The sequence below is a fragment of the Poromitra crassiceps genome, assembly GCF_964638095.1.
Source record: "Poromitra crassiceps genome assembly, chromosome: 11".
Taxonomy (NCBI): Eukaryota; Metazoa; Chordata; class Actinopteri; order Beryciformes; family Melamphaidae; genus Poromitra; species Poromitra crassiceps.
The window spans coordinates 25,911,877-25,935,769 of NC_139643.1; the positions used below are offsets into that span (position 1 = coordinate 25,911,877).

The 23,893-nt window shown below is 45.7% G+C and overlaps 1 protein-coding gene across 1 annotated transcript in view; it reads left to right on the forward strand.

Annotated features, from left to right (window-relative positions):
- Window positions 1-2,731: 2,731 nt before the first annotated feature.
- The window catches only part of LOC310785554 (E3 ubiquitin-protein ligase RNF19A-like), a 30,422-nt gene continuing 9,260 nt past the window's right edge, over window positions 2,732-23,893 (forward strand). The window contains exons 1-5 of the mRNA XM_083646672.1: window positions 2,732-2,844; window positions 16,805-17,735; window positions 21,494-21,702; window positions 22,798-22,942; window positions 23,106-23,268. Coding sequence (XP_083502798.1) covers window positions 17,101-17,735; window positions 21,494-21,702; window positions 22,798-22,942; window positions 23,106-23,268 — 1,152 coding nt within the window. The 5' untranslated portion in view covers window positions 2,732-2,844; window positions 16,805-17,100. The remainder of the gene's footprint in view (window positions 2,845-16,804; window positions 17,736-21,493; window positions 21,703-22,797; window positions 22,943-23,105; window positions 23,269-23,893) is intronic.

Consider the following 23,893-nt stretch of genomic DNA (forward strand, 5'->3'; position numbering starts at 1 on the left):
CAATACTGTACTACAGTAAAGTAATACAGCTCTTTTTTTTTTTTTAGATAGAATCAGATAAAGTGGAAGTTTCTGTAATATCAAAGTATTTTGAGAGGTATATTCCAGGCGATTAAAGTCAGATTGGGAAGTCAGGGAATATCAGGTCATTTTACAGGAATATATCGGTGTAACATCCAACTTGTTTCACATTAAATGCAGGGGTGTAGATATAGACAGTGCAGACAGTGTGATTGCACTGGGGCCCCTGGAGAGAGCAGACTATCCAATGTATTTGGCAGAGAACGGGCCCTTGCAAATGACTCAAACTGCCACCCCAGAAATATGCCTGTGTTCAAATCATTATTGCTGTATATAGATTAGATGTTTCCTTTATGTATTGTTGTATATTTAAATGTAGTACTTTAGGGCTATAAAAAGGGGATTAATTGAATTTAGTTTTTTGGGTGTATTGTGGTATATAGGTGTAGTTTTTTGGGTGTATTTTATATATAGATTAAATTTAGTTTTTGGGTTGTATTGCGGTATATAGATTAAATGTAGTTTTTGTTGTTGTATTGCTGTATATAGTTAAATGTTTTTTTTATTTTTATATATCGATTAAATGTTTAACATGACCTGAATGATTCTTTGTGCTAAATTGAGTTTTGCACATCATGTCGACACTTAAGCCAACATACCTGTATTATGTTGCTTCATGTTTCTTCCGCCTTCTTCTATCCAGACAAACTGCTGTTGTTGCTGCCATAAAGGTTAAAGGGTAACTAAACCAGCTTTAAACGAATGCATATGGCTTTTGAGTCATGTTGCTGAAGGATTCTGGGCACAATCTCCACATTTGAGAGTAAACTGTATTGTGCACACTATCATTTTCATGCAGCGAGAGTGCCCTCTAGGGGTTGATAAATGCAGTCCATTTTGATACCTACTTTTGCAGTTGGGTCTGCTGATAGGCTACGCTTGGGTTTGGATGACATCACATTATGGGGGCTTGATGCCCCTTTTAAAACAAAGAACACACACTTCCTGTGCAGCAGAGGATTTTTTTTCTCCTCAAAAGAGGGACTTTCTCATTTGTTTAGAACAGCAAATGTCAAATCTTTCATGGAGCGTACGTATAGGTGGAATCACTCTTGTGGGACAGCAACCTGCCATGGGGGGTATGGGTTAATTGTGTATGTGTCACTGTTACTCTGTGCATCCAGCATCCAAATGTAGATGGTGATCAACCTTGGGAGAAAATCTTGACAGCATACCGTACTATACAGTACTGTGCAGCAATAAACAGCTGTGCGCTTGCACTGCACTTGTGCATAGCCAATACTGTACTACAGTAAAGTAATACAGCTCATTAAATTTTTTTAGATAGAATCAGATAAAGTGGAAGTTTCTGTAATATCAAAGTATTTTGAGAGGTATATTCCAGGCGATTAAAGTCAGATTGGGAAGTCAGGGAATATCAGGTCATTTTACAGCAATATATCATAGTGTAACATCCAACTTGTTTCACATTAGATGCAGGGGTGTAGATCTAGACAGTGCAGACAGTGTGATTGCACTGGGGCCCCTGGAGAGAGCAGACTCTCCAATGTATTTGGCAGAGAACGGGCCCTTGCAAATGACTCAAACTGCCACCCCAGAAATATGCCTGTGTTCAAATAATATATCCTGCCAAATGCAGTTCACTGGAGTGCATAGCCTTTACAAATTGGACACTGGACAGGTGTGTGTTCTGTTCAAAGTGGCAAGCTGCCACTTTGTAGCCTGGGGCTCTTTACACATAACATGCAATGAATACAGCGAGCTTACATCTAGTTCTAATACATACAGCAGTCAAGGTAACCAATTCAAGCAGTTTTGGTGCTCTTTGGATAGAGGGATTCGCCTATGGGCGTGCTCTGTAGGGGCGTGGTCTGTACTGGCCCCAGCTGGAGACGGACGTACAGGGAAATGTGTCAAGTTAACAGTAACAGAATGAGGTATTCCGATTTAGCAATTCTCGCCTTAGAAATAAAAGAACAGAACTTGAGTTTAAAAATACATTTATTGGATGGGGCCTACTACAGCAGAACATAAAACATACCCTTAGCAAACAGAGTTACGTACATTTCAGGTTGTCTGATTTGTGTTTTAGTCTTTGGTTTAAATGTTTGACAGCTTATAAACTTCTCCTGGCTTGATGTTTTGAGCATCATAAGCGGAATAAGACATGGGGGGGGGGGCCGGGGTCCTCCTGAATAATGATATTATTTGCCATGGGAAAGACAGACAGTGCAGCATTATTTTCAATTGTGTACACTACATGTACATGTTTACACACATGTATAAAATAAATTAATTTAAAAACATTTGATTTACATGATTTAGGTCATTCTATTCTAGTGTCTAGTCCACCACTCCAGTTATGTGTCAGTATGTTCTGCAAAGATGGTTGTACTTGTTAACCTCCACTCAAATCAAGAAGAAAAAGAAGAAGACAGTTGTTTGAGATCAGGGTTAATTCCTAAGTGCCTACCAAAGATGGGTCAGCAGTATTGTGAAATTGTCTGGTCTGGAGTTTTGTTTTCCAGTCTAGTTTTTTATGGTTTTTACAATCTATTGTGTTCTTATAGGCCTGGGGGGGGGTATTTTATTTTGAAAAAGGATAATTGCAACCCGGAGGTATGTGTGTGTCTCTGTATCATTCCATGACTTGACAATAGTTAGGGACTCGGGGAATTTCACTGCTTAACGAAGTTTTCAGCAACAAATGTCCAGCTGAGGCACCTTGACTTTACGGGCTGATAAATGGAGAGAACAGGACATAACGTGGCTTCATAAAGACGTGATCAGGGGAAATCAACGGTGAGTGTGTTTGTGTGTACACTGTGTATAAGAATTAGGAAATTAGCTTACAGCTAGAACTAGCTTTATATCAAATACACCAACTTCCTCTTCTTCGACGCTGCTATCGTGGAGCTAGTCGTTCAGCTTTGTTAGCTAAGTAACATTAGCTTGTTGTGAAATTTCCTTATCAATACTGGATCAGCAGAATGCCTTTATGTTGTCAGATGACGTTAAAGTTAGCGTTATGTTCCTGCTGGCTAGGTACACCATTGTCTTTTAGCTGTTTGGCAAGTAAACAAACCACAGCTCAGCTAATGTTACTGAACAGCAACTCTGGGCGATTAAGTTATGCGTTAGCCTCTGCTAGCCAAATCAGTCCAAGTAAGCTAACGTTAGGTAGCAGAATGTAGCAGCAGGCTATTATTGTTGTTGTCCCGTTCACGAGCCAGCTGGGGAGTGTAAACACACATTTTGTCCTGAGCGTTATGACTTTGCGATTATCTTTCCGTTTTAATCTTCTATAGATCGCTAACTTAACTAGCAGCCCTGAACCCTAACAGACCTCTGGGGTTGGGTGGGGGTGGGGGACTTTGTTTGCACACAACACATTTCCAAGCAAACGTTGTTAACAGCTGTTTAAGCCAAATCAAACAACCATTACCAAGCTGATTGTTGAAGTGTAGAGGTGATACCGTTTCTATGACTCCCAGTAGGTGTTGCTTGACAAAGTCAACATTTGAGTTTATTTCCTTAACATTTGTTATGTTATGCATTGAAAAGTGAATTCTTCCCTTTTAACTTGACGTGCATTGTGTGAGACTAATCAGAGGTGCCTCATTTCTTACCTTACATACAGGTTTTATTCAGTTATTCAGTAGACATTTTGATAGCGAGGATTGCTTAAAACAAATGTACTTTACTTTGAGTCCAACTACCTGAAAGTGTACTGTGAAAGTGTAATTTATTGTTGTGTTACAATACCGGTAAGCACGATTCTCTAATTGTAATAATTTGTAATGAATGGAAATGGATCTGTACAAGGTTTCTGTCAACATTATCCGGTATGGCACAGTCAATATTTTGCTGAATAGCTTATGCCTGCTGACCACAGTCCTTATTTATGGCTTCACCTTTATAACATGCTTGCTAAATTAACTAAAACCTTCCTCATTGGAGCTCTCAGTGATCTCTGCTATCTCATCTATCTCCTATCTAATGACCTGTTACTGTTTAACCTGACCTATCTCAGACTTGCTGAATCCACTCTCTGCTCTAGATGATTAAAAAGTAGTCAGTGCTATTTTAACGAGGGAGAAGCACCTGGTGTTGTTGAATACGGGTTAATGTGGGACCTATCTATCTATCTATCTATCTATCTATCTATCTATCTATCTATCTATCTAGGCTTTTGTTGATGTCGCATGATTCATCTTGACAGATTTCTTTATCCAGTGATCGCTCACTAGCATTGAACACTCCCTAGGCAAATAAGTACACACTGACACAGAATAGCTAGACTTGAAAGCTGGTTGGGGTCATGTTCATTGTTACTGTTAGTTCAAACGATATATTCTTCTATCTATCTCTATCTATCTATCTATCTATCTATCTATCTATCTATCTATCTAAACGTGTTTCTATTAGCACATCTTTAACACGCAAGTTATTTTTAACATGTCCCTTTAGGTTGAAATAACACAAGACACACATGTTTTGTGAGAAGCCCATCCTTTTCACTTGACATATTTCAGAATGTTTGCAGCTGTCATTTTGCCTGTGAAGGAGCTTGAACCTGTGATGTAAGGGCCCAGCCTACTCCTGTTTGTTTTCACATACCTTGACACACGCAGGACTTGTCATTTTCATCCTGTGTGTCAGACCATAGCTGTCTTAGCCTGGCTATTAGCTGTCTGGCAGTTCAACTCCAAGCTCAGGAAACCCGTTGAGTTGAGGTTCAAGGGCTTTGTGGAAGGTTGAGTTTGATACCCCCGCCTCTGTGTTTGCAGACGAATGGCTTTGCCAACTGTGTTGCAATCAGAGAAGAGAGAGAGAGAGGGGGGGTGTTCGGATGAAGTCTTTGTCCCGCACTCTATGAGAGCCGCAGCACTGATTACATATGATCCATCATATGTCACTACTTGGAGATTTCCCCTTAATTTGGAAAATCTGTGTGGGATGGAAAATCTAAATCAGGCCAAAAAAATCCTCTAGTCTGAGTCAGTCTGTACTAGTTAATACCTTTTATACATCAAAAGTCCCACTGTCTATTATTACATGTGTTTTTGTTACCCAGGAAAGCAGCAGGGGGTAGCAGCAGCAGCAGCAGCAGCATCGCCTTTTAAACTTTTAGATCGCACTCTCTCAACCCGCGTTTCTCTCCACGGCTGCGGCTCACTTCCCAGGCACAGTGTCAGGCCAGCCAACACAAAATGGAAACTTCCGGGTAAAAATGTCAAACGAATGTCATTTAAACAAGCAAATAGCCTCACTGATGCACGGTGGAAGAGAAAAAGGTGTTTCAACAAACAAAGCAGCAAACGTATCAAAATACTCGTTTTGATGTTCCATAATGGTTAAACTGTGGCTGTAAAGCATTACTCAAAATGTTAACGTTAGAACGAGGGTTTTATTTTGAAAGAGCTAAAGCGGACGGCCTTACGTTATGGCTCACTTGACGCAGTCTATGTGCCTCGGCTGTGTGGGGTGCGATGCTTTTTCTCTCAGTATATTCCATCATGTAAAGTAATTAACTGTTAAAGGATAATTTCGTGTTTTTTTTTTCCAACCTGGACCCTATTTTCCACACTGTATGTGTCTAATAAACTCATCGTGACACATTTTTTTCAAATTGGTCGAGTACTTACCGAGATAGCCTTGTTTACAGCTGGAGCGATGTGCTCAAACAACTACACAGTGTAACCCAGTCGGGCAAATGGGGCAATTGCGCACCGCATCGTCAATACAGGTTCGCTAATAAAACTGCACGCTTTGCCGGCTGGGAGGCTCAAACTGTCAATAGTGTCTGGCAACATGGAAATGACTCTATATATATTTAGCTGATTGATGGATAGTTTCCCATTCAGTCCCTCTGTTTTGGCCGCTTCTTCCAGTTCACTTTTGGGACATGGAAGAGTCTCCAGCACAGCGCTGTTTATGAGAGAGGGGAAATCCTCCGTGGTGACACAGCGCGAGCTTCACTGTCTTGCTGGTTGCACCTCTGTCTGCTCCCCTCTCTCTCTGCTCGCCTGCTCGCATGGAGACGACTCTACATCCTACATGAATAGTATTCTCCGGGGCGTACGAGTATTTTGAAAGTTATACCAGGAAGTGGTGGTGTTTATCTTTGCTAACTTGACATGCGCCATCCAGACTACGGTCGGAAGACACAGGCCCAATTCCAATCCGCCCCCTAAAGACTCAAGTCCTGCACCCTCACTCCCTCTAATGGCCGCCATCTGAAAGTGGTTGAGTCATCAAGTGTGGAAGGGATCCACATTGGATAAATAGGAGGATTGGGACAGCAGAGCCCTTTGCACTGATGTTGACTCTGGCAGGTTTGGGGCTCGCTATATATTGTTTATTGTCAAGACGCCTAAGGCGTTTGAGGGATAGACTCCCTGATGAGTCTGTTCTCATCCAGGCTCTGGCTCTACAGAGTGGACAACAAAAAAAGTTGTGGATTGCAATTGTAATAGAAATGATCCATGATTATTCTAGGATTGTGTAAAATAACTACTTGCATTCCTCTGATATAATATTTTTGTCTAATCTGAAATCTTTATTAATGTAATGTTTCATTGTCAATTAAGGCATTCCAGCGCACTCGCAAACACCGCGTTTGTTTCGCGCGTGTGTTCTTTTATTTTTTTGACACATATTTGCAGCCTTCCCCGTTTTATACGTCACACAACGCTATGCATTGTGGGCAATTCCCTTTCCTAAGTGGCCACAGCTGCACCCTTAGGGTAAGGGGGCAGAAAGGGCTCACTCCGAGCCGTCATTCACTTTGCGATTTCAGCGTGGGACATCCCTAAGCCCTCGCTCCCTTCACGTGAACGCGCCTCTGAGGGGGTGAGTCAGTAAGGGGGTGAGTCAGTAAGGGGATGAGTCAGTAAGGGGACGAATTGGAATTGGGCATTTGACTAAGAAGGCATTACCTAAATAGAGATTAATTAAGCGAGAGGGTTATTTTGGTGTCCAGCTGACAGAAAAGTGGCCCTAAACCCGATGAGTCCTGGGCAGGCTAAAATAATGCCAACAAAATGTTTTATTTTGCTTCAGGTGTTGTTTCAGAGGAATGTCTGAAGCTGTAGACAGTTACAAAAGAGCATCTATTCCCGTCTGTCAATGCTTCAGCCAAGCAAAAGAGTTGAAACTGCCCAAAGAACAAGCCAGTTTGTCTAGAGAACGTGGTGTCCAGCAGCCTGTGGGCTGCTCCACGGTCCAACGCCGTAGTAACTGAATGCATTGTCATGATCAGGAAGTCTGTCCTCTGGCTGGAATGTCACCGGAAATGAGCCTACACATGATGGAACACTTTGTAGAAGCAACCATTGAACTACAAGTTGTTCCCTGTGTTGTTGGGAGGAGGCCAAATCTGAGAAGACTTTCTTTTATGGTTGTATGATTCTGTCCAGGACTGTCCGGGAACCTTGCCTCATTCAAAGTATTCCGGGAAGGATGTTGCTTGGGGGAAGAAGGGCATGTTCTGAGTTGAGCTATTCAAATTGACTGAAATTGCATATAGCAATTAAATTGCATATAGCAATTAAACTGCATATAGCAATTAAATTGCATATAGCAATTATGGAATGAGGTTTGACAATGACTACAGCTCTGCCTTTGCACCAATCACACCCTATAACAGTGCATGTTCCACTAGAGTTTGGTTATGTGCATAATTGTCTCTCTTCAAAATCGCAGGCAATGGGAACTTGAATACATTTAGTTTTGAGTCTGGCAGCAGTCCAGTCCACTGTAGGTCGCAGTACCACACCACTGTTTTTCTTTCTTAATGCATTGCATGCATACATTATCTGAGTGAGTGACCCCACAAAACCTCTCGCAGGGTCCTGAGCCACAGGTTGAGAACCGCTGGTCTGCAGCATATAATACAATGTGGATTACTCCTCAGGAGCTGGGCCGCCATCCTAACGTGTGAACCCTGGTCGCGCATGTGAATGGCCTTGGGCCGTAGAACTTAAAGGGGAACTAACACCCCTCCCCCCAGATTTCTGGCAAAACGGCATTCTGCTTGATTAAAAAAAACAAGGAAAGACGCAGAAGAACGTCTCCTCTTGTCTCACTATACTCTTTGGCTGTGTTCATTATTAACATATTAATTAATTATAAACTGGAAACGGCGCCATGACACTTTTCCTCCGCATAGAGAAAAAACTTTATATCAGAGTGTATCAGAGACAGAGTACGTTATAATATAGCCACGTTATAAACATTTTGTTATAAACAACTAACCAACGCTGGTGGTCCGTATGGAAACGGCGTTACTCTAAATGGTTAAAAGTGAGATCAATTTGGTCATTAGTGGTGTTTTACTGCCATCTAACATAACTAACGTTAGCCGCTAGCATTAGCCACAGTAGCAATTACCCATAATGCCTTGCGTTATCCCAGGGAGCTTGCGCTACATTTTTAATGAATAAAATATAGTTGATAATATACAATTTGATTCTTTAAACGTCTGGCCCTTTCAAAAGCACATCACAAACAGACAGCGCTGGTCGCTAAGAACGGGTCCATTGGAGTGAATGGAGATGTTGCAACTCTTCTATGATGGCTCTGGCGTGGCGTTAGCTAATGATCACGTGATTATTCTTTCCCCCCCCCACATGAGTGGGAAAGGGGTGGAGTCGACATAACAGACAACCACATTTTGGGCATTTTGGAGGGCAAAAAAAAAGGCAGGTTTGAACCCATAGAGGGCACTTTTGCTGCTGAAAATGTTGAGTTTGTACAATTGTTAACAGTTTGGTGGTCTCAAATGTGGAGATTTTGACCAGAACCCTTCACACAACACCACCCCAAAAGCCATAGGTTAAAAGCAGAAAAAAGTGTTTTGGGTTAGGGTTAGTTCCACTTAAAACACTTGCATGCGGGCACACACACCAAACACACACACACTCTGACCACGATCACATGGAAAGTCCCACTCACTCTCACTAGTGTGCCAAGCTGCAGCGCAGTGGCAGGCTTCTCCTGTTTAATTACAGCCGGGGGATTGTAATTTCACATTGCCCCGCGGTTTGAAATTGCTCCTCCTCGGTCCTGTTAAACTTTCCTCTTGCTCATATGACTCAGTTAGCCAGCCTCGTATATATCATCAAGCCGTGTTCTTCTGGTCAGATGCTTCAAGCCACAAGAGTTTCCCTGTATGGAATTAAGAGGTAAGGGACTTACCATTAGCCAGATTATCTTCATTCACTGGTCACTAAGTCTAATCAACAGAAGAGCATGCTCTGTATTTGATAGGCCAATGGTACGGTTCAGTGATGATGACACACCCGAGATCTGGACTGCAAATAATCTGTGTGGGCTGAAATGGCACGTGACAGCATTCTCTGCCAATTGATGCAAAGATCAAATTGTTCTTGACACAATTTGTTTTAAAGATGCCGTTTATACGATGTTAAAGGTACATTCAGCGATGTTTTTTGTGTTAAGATAAATGTGTTAAATGGCTCTATACTCTGACAGCAATCACTGAAATAGAGCGTTTGGTCAGTGACTTGAAATCCCCAACCCCCCCCGCTGTCCTCTATCTCTCTCCTGTAGTCCTGCATGCAGGGCGGACGTATCTCCGCAACCCGTAAGTCGTAGAGACTCAGCGATGGCGGCGTTGGATTCGGGGTGGAAAAATACATACAGCCCGTTATAAGCATCGCGATCCATTGCCGTTTCCCAGAAAATGCCAACTTTTCTCTGATTGGATAGTTTGATTGCTGTCAGAGTATAGAGCCATTTAACACTTATTTTAACACAAAAACATCGCTGAATGTACCTGTAACTGATGAACTATTGAGAATTGTTGCCAGCAGGTAAATGGAAGTCTTTTTTTTTTATGAAAGGCTGTTGCTGCATTTTTCAGTACAGGTTTTACAGGTTGCTGCTGTGTCATCTCTCCAATCAATCGGCTCAGTCTGTCTCATTGTGATCGTACCATAATGACGACAGTGCTATATCAGAGGACCAGATTTAGCTCACCAACAGTGTAGGAAATTTAAAAAATATTTTGGGTGCCATTTTTGGCCCCACTGTCTAAAAACTGGGGGCATTTACAAAATTGTACTAAATATTGCTAAAGCGTAGTGTGAACAACAGCGCTGTTTGTGTGAGTGTGTTCTTCTTCTTCTTCTTCATTTTCCTTTGGCAACCAGCTTGCAGGTGTCGATGTGTGTTAGAGATGGAAATGGAAATTAAATGAATTGAATGAAAATCAAGTTATTGAAATCTTGGGAGCAATTTTTGCCCCTGGATCATGTATTTTAGGGGCATTCTGGGATTTCTTGGGGCAGTTTTGCCCATGCCGCTGGCTAAACTCCTACACTGCCCAAAAGAAGCTTTTACCCAGTCAGTGGCGACATTGTCCCAGAGTGATCCACTGAGTCATAGTCCTCTAGGCTCGGCGCTAGATTTGTTGTGGGTACAGAAACCTCAGTGTTGCCACTGTCAATGCAGAAAGAATTAGTTGTGTGATGATAGCTTGTCCTCGTCGTTGAAGGCCCTCTCCTTGTGTTGGGAAGCATGACGGAGTCAACGCTAGACAGGCCGAGCAGTGCTTATTTGAACTGGGCACGGGACGTTGCACAGGACCAAGTTGACGTCATTGCTTACTAAAAACAATCGTTGCTTTTTTTGTTTCTTGTAAATCGGTCCACTTCCTGGCACTTTCTCCCGCGTCCCCTTGTGATTTGCCCCACATCATTATTACCTATCTTGTTATGTAAATTGCAGTTATGCAATCCTGAATGAAGTTGTGCCTAAAACAGAATATATATGTTATTCCTGTTATTTTGGACATTTCTCACAAGGCGTTAGGGGTGGGGGAAAAAATCGATACACCACAGTATCGCGATATTTTGCCTAACGATATTGTATCGATATTTGGACGCCAAGTATCGATATTGCAAAAAAAAAAAAAAAAAATTTTTTTTTTTTTGCAGGCCATGCCAGGCCACCGGGCTACTATAAACTTTAGTTCCAAGGCCAGCAGTAAACAAACGGTAGCATATTTTCATTTTGTTTTAACAGTAACAGTTTTGTCATAACAGTAATTTACAAATTCCCCAGTTACTGAATGGGCTGCACAAGATGTTTTGTGTAAGTGAAGTGAAGTTGCAAAAACTACATAAGTACAGTAGTCCACACACACATCCAGTTAAGGTGGACTGTAAGTAGACTGTAACAAACAGTTCAGTTTGTCAGGTGCATGCAACTATGACATGACTTTATGAAAGTTGTTGGTATGTCTACTTGACAATGTTGCTGCAATAAAATGGTTGAAGTCAGATGTACAGACTGAAAAATTGTTCTTATATAAATCAGATGATGACAAAGTTTTCCTTTGGGGACATCATTTGCAGTTGAAAATGTAATAAATCGCAATATATCGAAATATCGCAATATTCAATATATCGCAATATCGATATATCGCAATATCGAAAATATCGCAGTATCGCAATACTATCGTATCGTGACTCAAGTATCGTTTCAGTATCGTATCGTGGGCATCTGGTGATTCCCACCCCTACAAGGCGTAGTAGAAGGGAGTCTTTGGCGTTCTTATTTGCAGCTGTCGGAGAGACTTGTTGTTCATTGTCTACGAATCAAGACTCCGAGATCATGAGAATGAATGAAGTATGCAATCTTTTTGTCTGATTTCTTTTTCTCTCTCTGCATTTTAAATACACACCCTTCTTTGCACATGTTTTATGCAGGGTCTGGTTTGGAAATGTCACTCTTAAACTTTCAAAACCACCAATTAAACAACATTATGCTTTACAACGTGTTGATGAGAGACAATTAGGTCTCATTTTATCTTTAGCTCACGGTCGACCGTCGCCCGACATGACTTTGAATCTTTGAATTTGACTCTCGTAGCAACAGTGTTGCCATGCCAATCCTGTTTGCATCAGATTACTTTTTCGTTGTAAATCCGGTTTCCAACCGACTTTGAGCCCAACAGGTTAGGTTAGTTAGTTAAGCCCTAACTACTGTAAATGCATTCCTCATCATTGTGAATGAATACTGGGGCTGTTATGGAGACACAGAGCTCTGCCCTTATTTTTCTTAATGGAAATATATGCCTCTAAAATCCTTTCTCTGTATAAAGTATTCCTTTGTGCAGTAGTGTGATGTGATGCCAAGGTCATTCTGTACACTATGGTGTGGCTATTGCCCTTAATCCGTCTATGACGGTGGTTCACATAAACTGAAATTGTATGGCGAAATGTTATATGCTCCAAGAAGTATTCCCATTGCATCGATGCAATTTCACACACTCCTGCTACTGGGTGTAGGCCGTGTATGGCCCGCCCCTCTCATAGGATATTTCTCCTTGTCAGCATTTCTCACATGCTATTCAAAGTGCAGCCATGTTTTCCCTGTGATATCCTCTGCTGTGGGAATCAAAAGTGGGCGGGGCATACTGTACTAATCAACACATTGAACATAATTATGTCGAAAAAGTGTTGTATTCTGCCGGGAGTACGTTGTGTACATGTCCAAACAACTAGGGGTGCACCGATCGATCGACACGCAATCTGTATCGGCCGATTTGGACCTCAAATATGTGATCTGCTGTTTCCGATATTCCTTTAATGTTGCCGATCGCATATCCGATCATGCTGCACGTGAGAAACATGAGGCAGCCCATTTTCATGTCTTCAATGTCTATCGTTTAACTTTCATATTGTGCTCTAACGTTTATATCATTGTGTTGCAAAGCACACGCTTTGCTTTCGTCAGTGTACTCACCTCCATGCACACACCGCACCAGACTGTCAACACACCCCTTGCGTCTTTGAATCACACAAATCAGCTGGTGATTAGAGCAGCCTCAGCAGAGAGAAGTTACCTCCAGTCCTCCCGCCTACCGAGGCATTTGCATGCTGTTAAGTCCGTGTGTATTAAAGTCCCAGATTGACACGGTGCTACTGTAGTAGTCGGGGTAGTGCATGCGCACACACAGACAATTTCCACGCAAGCATTGATGTTCCCGCGGGCACTTTGAAGGAAGCGAAAGTGTGCGGCTGAGTATGTGGATGTGCGCTCCGTTCAGACGGACTTTCTTCCTTTCTTTGGACATCAGTTGAACATCAGTTCTAATCCCCTTCTTCCATGTGTGCGTATATGACCAACCAGTAAGTCATTATTATGTTAATATTCCTGTATTGCATTCCCTTTTGGTTTTAGATCGATCTACCTGCAATCATTGCAATAACGTTTGTTTAGGCGTGCACTTGCGGTTTGATTGTCTGTTGCGCTAATTAATGCCACTACTCAGATGGAGTTTAGCTCGTGTGTAGCTTGTGATTCTGTTGTTTCTCCCGTCATGTAACCCTGTCACCATTATGTAGATCGCACTCATAGTGCTGCTAATTATAACACTGTAACTCGGCCTCGATGGGCGGGTCGTTTTGATGTTCGTTCGATGCGGATCCCAATGTATGACGGTTATTGTGCATAACCCCGGTTCTATGAGTGGGAGCTCTTTGGCTTTAGTCATGGTTCAAGACTGGTGTTTAAGAGTAACTGACTTACAGTTTACCTAATTATCATTTATATATTATTAGTTGTTAATTATCACTATAATTGGCCTATATAACAGCAAGCTTGGTTACTGACCTGTTTGTATATTTTATTGCCTCCTTTTTCCAGACCACACACAATCCTACTATTCCTGTCATAATGCTGTAAAGAGCCTATACTGCTGTACTGTACTGAAGAGAACTGACAACTAAACGGTTGAACTCCCATCTGTCTCCTGCCTCGTGTTTTTACGGACACCCCAGGACGTATATATATATATATCGGTGATCGGTAATCGGTAATCGGTGATCGGTCGATGATCGGTTGGGCAGATATTTCTCATAGGTGATCGGCAATCGGTGATCGGTGGCAAAAAACGTGATCGGTGCACCCCTACAAACAACCCTATAATAATCTGACTAAATTCAGTCCCTAACACACACACACACACACACACACACACACATACATGCACGCACAAGATGGCTGTAGCATGTGGAAGAAGGGGGAAGTTTCCATCCATATACTTATTGGTGTCATGTTTGAGGATTTTAAAAGAAGATAAATACATCACTACCATGTTTTGAGGATTAGTTAGGTAACTCCACGAGTGAAGGTGTGGCCTAGCTGTATCAGTTAGGCCTCTCCACGAGTGAAGGTGTGGCCTAGCTGTATCAGTTAGGTGTCTCCATGAGGGAAGGCGTGGCCTAGCTGTATCAGTTAGACGTCTCCATGAGGGAAGGTGTGGCCTAGCTGTATCAGTTAGGTGTCTCCATGAGGGAAGGCGTGGCCTAGCTGTATCAGTTAGGTGTCTCCATGAGGGAAGGTGTGGCCTAGCTGTATCAGTTAGGTGTGTCCATGAGGGAAGGCGTGGCCTAGCTGTATCAGTTAGGTGTCTCCATGAGGGAAGGCGTGGCCTAGCTGTATCAGTTAGACGTCTCCATGAGGGAAGGTGTGGCCTAGCTGTATCAGTTAGGTGTCTCCATGAGGGAAGGCGTGGCCTAGCTGTATCAGTTAGGTGTCTCCATGAGGGAAGGTGTGGCCTAGCTGTATCAGTTAGGTGTGTCCATGAGGGAAGGCGTGGCCTAGCTGTATCAGTTAGGTGTCTCCATGAGGGAAGGTGTGGCCTAGCTGTATCAGTTAGGTGTCTCCATGAGGGAAGGCGTGGCCTAGCTGTATCAGTTAGGTGTCTCCATGAGGGAAGGTGTGGCCTAGCTGTATCAGTTAGGTGTCTCCATGAGGGAAGGCGTGGCCTAGCTGTATCAGTTAGGTGTCTCCATGAGGGAAGGTGTGGCTTAGCTGTATCAGTTAGATGTCTCCATGAGGGAAGGCGTGGCCTAGCTGTATCAGTTAGGTGTCTCCATGAGGGAAGGTGTGGCCTAGCTGTATCAGTTAGGTGTCTCCATGAGGGAAGGCGTGGCCTAGCTGTATCAGTTAGGTGTCTCCATGAGGGAAGGTGTGGCTTAGCTGTATCAGTTAGATGTCTCCATGAGTGAAGGTGTGGCCTAGCTGTATCAGTTAGGTGTCTCCATGAGGGAAGGTGTGGCCTAGCTGTATCAGTTAGGTGTCTCCATGAGGGAAGGTGTGGCCTAGCTGTATCAGTTAGGTGTCTCCATGAGGGAAGGTGTGGCTTAGCTGTATCAGTTAGGTGTCTCCATGAGGGGAGGCGTGGCCTAGCTGTATCAGTTAGGTGTCTCCATGAGGGAAGACGTGGCCTAGCTGTATCAGTTAGGCGTCTCCATGAGGGAAGGTGTGGCCTAGCTGTATCAGTTAGGTGTCTCCATGAGGGAAGGTGTGGCCTAGCTGTATCAGTTAGGTGTCTCCATGAGGGGAGGCGTGGCCTAGCTGTATCAGTTAGGTGTCTCCATGAGGGAAGACGTGGCCTAGCTGTATCAGTTAGGCGTCTCCATGAGGGAAGGTGTGGCCTAGCTGTATCAGTTAGGTGTCTCCATGAGGGAAGGTGTGGCCTAGCTGTATCAGTTAGGTGTCTCCATGAGGGAAGGCGTGGCCTAGCTGTATCAGTTAGGTGTCTCCATGAGGGAAGACGTGGCCTAGCTGTATCAGTTAGGTGTCTCCATGAGGGAAGGTGTGGCCTAGCTGTATCAGTTAGGCCTCTCCACGAGGGAAGGCGTGGCCTAGCTGGAGGGGATTAAATATGCCTAAATGGAATAAATGGCCTAAACAGACGATATAATCTTAATCTGTGTGTGTCGCACAGTCAAATTGATGTTCTAGTCTAAGCAGAGGTTTGGATACCCGCAGCTCCAGTTGTCAGTGTCAGTCTTTTGTCCTCAGTGTCGTGTTCCTTTCTCTTCCAAATGACAGATGAGTTGGACGAATTGGAGGACACAAATAAACACAGTGACTCTTCACTCTGGACACAGGCACGCACACACACACACACACACACACACGCACACGCACACACACACACACACACGCACACACGCACACACACACACACACACGCACACACACACACGCACACACACACACACACCCACACACACACACACACAAAGACGGACACAGCTCTACCACGGTGTAATCAGATTCTCTTTATTGGACAGCCTTTTGAGAATCAGCATTGATTCTGGTGACAGGTGAGAGGTTACCAAATTTCATACTACCCCTCTCCCCTACATACACACATCACATGCACATGCACACGCACATGCACACACACACACACACACACACACACACACACACACACACACACACACACACACACACACACACACACACACACACAGCCTCTTCTGTATTCTGTCCAGCATCAACATCACCTTTTAATTATTATTTTTTTACCTTTAATTTGAGAATATGAGGGATGCATGATATATCGGTATTGGGCAATGTTAGTCATTTTTTAACAGATCGGCATCGGTCCAATGAGCAAAATAACAGCAATGTTAATATCGGTTATCTGTATCAGCCAAAATGTTCACATTGAGAGGAAACTGTGGTAAAGCTATGATTTATGGGCTATTACTTTATTTTACTTTGTTATATTTCTTTTTATACCATGGCATATCTCCAGTTAATTAGCTTTCATGCAGGCTGATGGACACCTACATTTCCAACTGATTCAGATTCTGCAGCTGAATATGAGATGCCCCCCTCACACTCTGAGCTTGGGTTCAGTATCTGATCTTTTTCTCCTCTGTTTTTCTCTCTCTCTCTCTCTCTCTCTCTCTCTCTCTCTCAGGCCGATGTCTCACTTCTGACCCAGCCAGCCTATCGACAGATCCCACTCCTCTCACTGTGATTTGGACGAGGGACAGACCCACACCACGAACCCCCAGACCTCCTCAATCAGCTTCCAGCCACCATGTCCTAGCTAACGACCATCTAGAACCCCCCTCCCCTTCCCTCTGACCATCCTGTCCCCTCAACCCCAGCCCGCCTCTCCCCATCTCCCTCCCCTGTCTCCTCTCCTCATGTGGTGACTGAGCACCTGTTGCTGCTCCTAGCACCAGTGGTGCCTCTCCTCTCCTGGGCGTGATGATCAGCCTGCAGCAGCAGCAGCAGCATCATGGCAGCTTGGGCTCAGAGCGAGGAGACCTGCACTCGGCCGCCTCCTCCGTCAGCCTCCCTTCGGTCAGGAAGACGCCCAAGAAGCGGCGCCTCTCCCTCCACTCGCTCTTTGGGCGACGCCGGCGGCCCGACCGCGACCCCAAGCGCAAGTCCCGCCCCCTCCAGGCCGCAGGCGGGGCGGCGGAAGGCGTGGCCAGCACCGAAAGCGTCCAATCCGAGACGACGTCTCATCACGACAAGACCTCCGCCCACTCGGTGCCGCCGGGCGTGGCGTCGACGTCGGCATCGGCGGCGTCCGGGTCTCCGTCCGACCTGCTGGAGTGCCCGCTGTGCCTGCTGCGCCACACCCGCGACTGCTTTCCGGACATCATGACCTGCCACCACCGCTCGTGCGCGGACTGCCTGCGCCAGTACCTGCGCATCGAGATCTCCGAGTCGCGCGTCAACATCAGCTGCCCGGAGTGCTCGGAGCGCTTCAACCCGCACGACATCCGCGTGATCCTGGGCGAGCGGGCGCTCATGGAGAAGTACGAGGAGTTCATGCTGAGGAGGTGGCTGGTGGCCGACCCCGACTGCCGCTGGTGTCCTGCCCCGGACTGCGGGTAAGAAACGACTTAGAATCTCTACACCGATTCTTACAGCAGTATTATGATTATACATTACATTAGCACAGGACAGTGCTAACTGCTAATAGCAAAAAAGTAGCCTCCTCCAGTTCATAACAGAACCAGTTCTCCCCCTCGCACTCTGACCTTTACACCAGTTGTCATCAGCTTGTCTCACCTAGGTGTTCGTGGAGAGACTGTCTAGACTAGTACACAGACACACGCTACAGAACTGTCTGGTATATCACTAGAGATGCACCTGTACGAGTTGGCCTACTACTAGTTACCTTCATCTGACATCAGAGCTCCCGTTGGCTTATGTAATGAAGGCCTCAGTGTGCAGAGAGTGCAGACTCTCCGTGTTGATCCTTCACACTGGGCTTGTTCCATTAGGGCCTGTGTGTCCACCTAGCGTCTTTTCATCAGCTCCGGCGTCTATTTTCAGTTGTTTCCAATGGGGGGGGAGAGCGTATGCGGGCGCACACGGACGTATAAAGAAAGTAAGTGCGCAGCGCCCAGCGTCTATTTTCAGAGCGCTCCGGCGTTTTTGTGCGCCCGACTCCCAGCGCTTCCAGCTGAAAATAATTTAACTTTTCAGAAAGACGCTGGTGTCGGGTGCTCCTTTTCTGGCAACTAATCATATGGAGAAACCATCCCAACAGAGACAGAAAGGCTCAATTGTGGGAGCAGATTGGCTAGACACTTGATATTTCTGGTGAGTGTTGAGCTAAATCACTGTATGTGTGTTGTTTGCTAATGTTAGCTGTCAGCTATCAAGCTACTACCGCACTGAACTAACGTTAGTTTCAGACTGCTTCCTTGTTATATTGTGCGCTGAGATCAGCGCTCCCCAGCGCACTCCCAGCGTTTAACGGTCGGAAAAAGACGCTAGATGGACACACGGCCTTAGCGAGTTGTCACACATTGTGCAGTACACACATCAGCCAGATGGTTTGTCTCATCGCTTGATCGTAATGTTTCCATGCCACCCATACTGGGCGTGAGCGGGGAGTGAGTGGTCATAGGCTCTGAATGGCTGCAACAGTCTCAGGGTTGAACTCAGGTTGGAGTGCATTAATTTACCCAGAATCCTTTTAGCTTCTTTGTATATCAGGTCTGCTGTGAGTGTATAATAATTAAGTACACAAGTATCTGCATAATAAGTGCCTTCTCCATAGCAGAGGAGCACACAGGGACATGTCTTCTCCATAGCAGAGGAGCACACAGGGACATGTCTTCTCCATAGCAGAGGAGCACACAGGGACATGTCTTCTCCATAGCAGAGGAGCACACAGGGACATGTCTTCTCCATAGCAGAGGAGCACACAGGGACATGTCTTCTCCATAGCAGAAGAGCACACAGGGACATGTCTTCTCCATAGCAGAGGAGCACACAGGGACATGTCTTCTCCATAGCAGAGGAGCACACAGGGACATGTCTTCTCCATAGCAGAGGAGCACACAGGGACATGTCTTCTCCATAGCAGAGGAGCACACAGGGACATGTCTTCTCCATAGCAGAAGAGCACACAGGGACATGTCTTCTCCATAGCAGAGGAGCACACAGGGACATGTCTTCTCCATAGCAGAGGAGCACACAGGGACATGTCTTCTCCATAGCAGAGGAGCACACAGGGACATGTCTTCTCCATAGCAGAGGAGCACACAGGGACATGTCTTCTCCATAGCAGAGGAGCACACAGGGACATGTCTTCTCCATAGCAGAGGAGCACACGGGGACATGTCTTCTCCATAGCAGAGGAGCACACGGGGACATGTCTTCTCCATAGCAGAGGAGCACACGGGGACATGTCTTCTCCATAGCAGAGGAGCACACAGGGACATGTCTTATCCATAGCAGAGGAGCACACAGGGACATGTCTTCTCCATAGCAGAGGAGCACACAGGGACATGTCTTCTCCATAGCAGAGGAGCACACAGGGACATGTCTTCTCCATAGCAGAGGAGCACACAGGGACATGTCTTCTCCATAGCAGAGGAGCACACAGGGACATGTCTTCTCCATAGCAGAGGAGCACACAGGGACATGTCTTCTCCATAGCAGAGGAGCACACAGGGACATGTCTTATCCATAGCAGAGGAGCACACAGGGACATGTCTTCTCCATAGCAGAGGAGCACACGGGGACATGTCTTCTCCATAGCAGAGGAGCACACGGGGACATGTCTTCTCCATAGCAGAGGAGCACACGGGGACATGTCTTCTCCATAGCAGAGGAGCACACAGGGACATGTCTTCTCCATAGCAGAGGAGCACACAGGGACATGTCTTATCCATAGCAGAGGAGCACACAGGGACATGTCTTCTCCATAGCAGAGGAGCACACAGGGACATGTCTTCTCCATAGCAGAGGAGCACACAGGGACATGTCTTCTCCATAGCAGAGGAGCACACAGGGACATGTCTTCTCCATAGCAGAGGAGCACACAGGGACATGTCTTCCACATAGCAGAGGAGCACACAGGGACATGTCTTCTCCATAGCAGAGGAGCACACAGGGACATGTCTTCTCCATAGCAGAGGAGCACACAGGGACATGTCTTCTCCATAGCAGAGGAGCACACAGGGACATGTCTTCTCCATAGCAGAGGAGCACACAGGGACATGTCTTATCCATAGCAGAGGAGCACACAGGGACATGTCTTCTCCATAGCAGACGAGCACACAGGGACATGTCTTCTCCATAGCAGAGGAGCACACAGGGACATGTCTGCAGTCTTTCAGCAGCTTCATTGATTTGACAGATAGAAGAGGCGTTTGTTAGAGGCAGTAATTGTGCTAGCATGTGCTGTAAAGGCCCTTACACATCGGGAGCGTTTTTTTCGTGCGATTAATTCGCACGTCGTCAATAATATTTTCCGAACCTATATCAGTCGCAACCGTGCATACCAACGGCGAAGTTTCGCTCAGCGTTATTGCGGTGTTTATTTTTTCGAACCGCGGTTGATTTTTCAGAAATTCGCTTCCGACGTGTACACATCTGTGGCTGTGATTGACAGGTGGGTCAAAACTCGCATCGCAATTTCGTGCCGTATATTCGCATCGCTCTTGATGTGTAAGGACCTTAAAGGCCCCGACACGCCGCCATCAGAGCAGACTAGAGCCAGCGGTGCGAGACACACTGCAAATACTAGAGCGACACACGCAAAGACATGGCCGACCCCGACCAATCGGCTTGGTGTGTCACGGTCACGGGCTTTAATGACTGCTGTTAGTGTGGCTGTTTCATTGCCAGGTCAAACTGGCTGCTTGAAGGAGTTCATTAGTGACCCTAGGCTTAGTGTATTAGATTTACTGCAATTGTTCTCCGCTCTTCCATGTCATTTTCATAATGGCAATCAAATGGATCATTTGCAATGATTGATGAGAGAGACAAATTGAGACATGTAGTCATGCAGAACTGAACTATTGAACTTGGTGATGTTGTTGATTGGTTGTGTTACACCTCATTGATGAAATTAAATCATCGGGTAAAGCTGTTTTGTAAACAAGCGCTGCCTTGTGGATTGTTCAGGTGTTGCACTCTGTGGCGTGCACTCTGTCTGCATGTGTGTTCATGTTGCATGAAACGCCTCCTTACTGTCATCCACTCTTTGACTTTTGTTCTCCTCCCAAGCCCAATACAATCATAAGAGAACCACCATTTTTGACCTTCAGCCCCCTGGTGTTGTGCTCTGGTCCTACGTCTGTGCTCTCCTCCCAGTGACAGCCTCCGTCTCTCCTCTTCCCCACAGGTATGCGGTCATTGCCTTCGGCTGTGCCAGCTGTCCAAAGATCACGTGCGGGCGCGAGGGCTGCGGAACCGAGTTCTGCTACCACTGCAAGCAGCTGTGGCACCCCAACCAGACGTGTGACGCCGCGCGGCAGCAGCGCGCCCACAGCCTGCGACTCCGGAGCTTCAGGTCCTCCTCCCTCAGCTACAGCCAAGAAAGTGGAGCCGCAGGTAACATACACACACACACACACACACACATGCACCAGGCACGGAGAGCATGTTGCGGGCAAATTCGCATTTTTCACAGCAGCCATTTTGTGTCTCAAAGGCAGGAAGTAACACAGGTACAACCAAAACATAACAAAACATTACCCCCGGCACTGGAACACCTAATGGCCCATTTCCACCGCTGGTATCAGCGCGGCCCCGCCCAGCTCGTCTCACTTTTTTGTCTCATTCCACCGATCAAAAACGTGGACAGCCCGGGTTGAGTCGGGGTTGAGTCGTGCTAGTTTTGGTCCCTGCTTTGTTGAGGTTCCAGCGCTGTGGACCCGGTACCATACGGTGACGTGAAAACACTGCAGACGACAGAATCGTGTTTACTGTATCTACTGTCAATGCTGGATACCAGTTTAGTGGGGCTTACCTTCTCTTCTGTTATTTCCATCAGTCTTTTGTGTTGCTGCCTTCGGCTCTGGTGAAATAAAATCCATCTCCTTGCTCAGCTTTAACATGACGGTGGTTTTCAATTGTTTTGAGAGAGAAAAGGTCCGCTGCTCGGGAAGCCCTTTGTAGTTGTGTGCTACGTCGGCTCCGCTAGGCCGGAGGTGGGGGTGAAGCGAAGCCGCGGTCTTGCCTGGTGAGAGGCCGCCGGGGTAGTGGCTTCCCTTGTCTTAAATAATCATCAGCAGTTTGGACTCTAAACTTACGTCTGGTCTCCAATAGGGGAAATGAAAAGTCGCGATCATCAGAGCCAGCCTTCTTCTGTGATAAGATTGTCTGTCAGACTGATTGCAGTGTCTTCCTCAAAAAACGAGCTACAGGTGTTAAACTCTTGGCAACCTATTCTATGCTCTTATTTATTTATTTACGTTGCTTTTGTTTATAACCCTGTTAAATAATCAAAACAATGTATAAAAAACATTCACACACGCCAACCTGAGCTGTTTGGTTGTTGGCTTACACACCTATTATAGCAAACACATAACCATCTCCATCGATAATCAAATCAAACCGTACATAGAGAGAGGCTCTCACACTATGCACAGACATGTTCATATACAGTATATATAGCAACAAATGTATTCCTGGCTCCTCCACCAGGTGATGACATCAAGCCGTGTCCGCGCTGCGCCGCCTACATCATCAAGATGAACGACGGCAGCTGTAATCACATGACCTGCGCCGTCTGCGGCTGTGAGTTCTGCTGGCTCTGCATGAAGGAGATCTCTGACCTGCACTACCTGAGGTGACACCGACGTACAGTTGGCATTTGGCCCGGTGGGCGTTGTGTTGATCATCAACACATGAACTGATGTTGGATGGGGCATCTTATGTGTCAAAAAAAATCAATTATTACTCTGCCCTGGTTGTACCTACTTACTTCCCTTCTCTCTGTCAATCTCTCTCAGTCCGTCAGGCTGCACCTTCTGGGGGAAGAAGCCGTGGAGCAGGAAGAAGAAGATCCTGTGGCAGCTGGGCACGCTGGTGGGCGCTCCCGTGGGCATCGCCCTCATCGCCGGCATCGCCATCCCCGCCATGATCATCGGCATCCCGGTCTACGTGGGCAGAAAGGTGAGGGCAACCTCCAAGGGCATGCAGAATGATGCAGAGTACCAGCACTTTATTCAGAAAGTAGCCTGGTCTCCAGCCCCAGATGAATCTCAGTTGTCATCCCTCTTCATATGGGTCTCTGGAGCCACGCCCCTCCACTGTGGTTATTCAGGACAGATGCTGTCCGGGACACCTGATTGGCTGGTCGATGTAGGTGGCGGGACCTAATCTGACGATGACGCATTACAGAGCGCTGCAAAAACACACCTGTATATTAAATAGCTAGTTAGCTCTTAGCTACGTTAGCTAAGCCCACTACTGCTGCCGTAACCACTTCACCGACACCGGGCTCAAAACGCCAGTGTGAGTGAGCAAACGTTTCACTTTAACAAGCTGGAGTTAACGCTCTTTCCAGTAATAACCCATCAGCTTTTAAATCGATTGGCCAGTTGTTGAACTGCACGTGGCTTGCAGCTAAAGTTAACGTTAAACTGTTGTTGCCTTGCTGGTGGTACCCGGATGTAGCAGACAAAGAGTATCGAAGGCAAGAGAGAAAGCCTGTTTTGTTTTTTTACAACAGCGCTCCCGCCTTGATGTTGCAGTGGAACCACTGAGCGGAACAACCTATTAGCCTTCAGTTCTTATC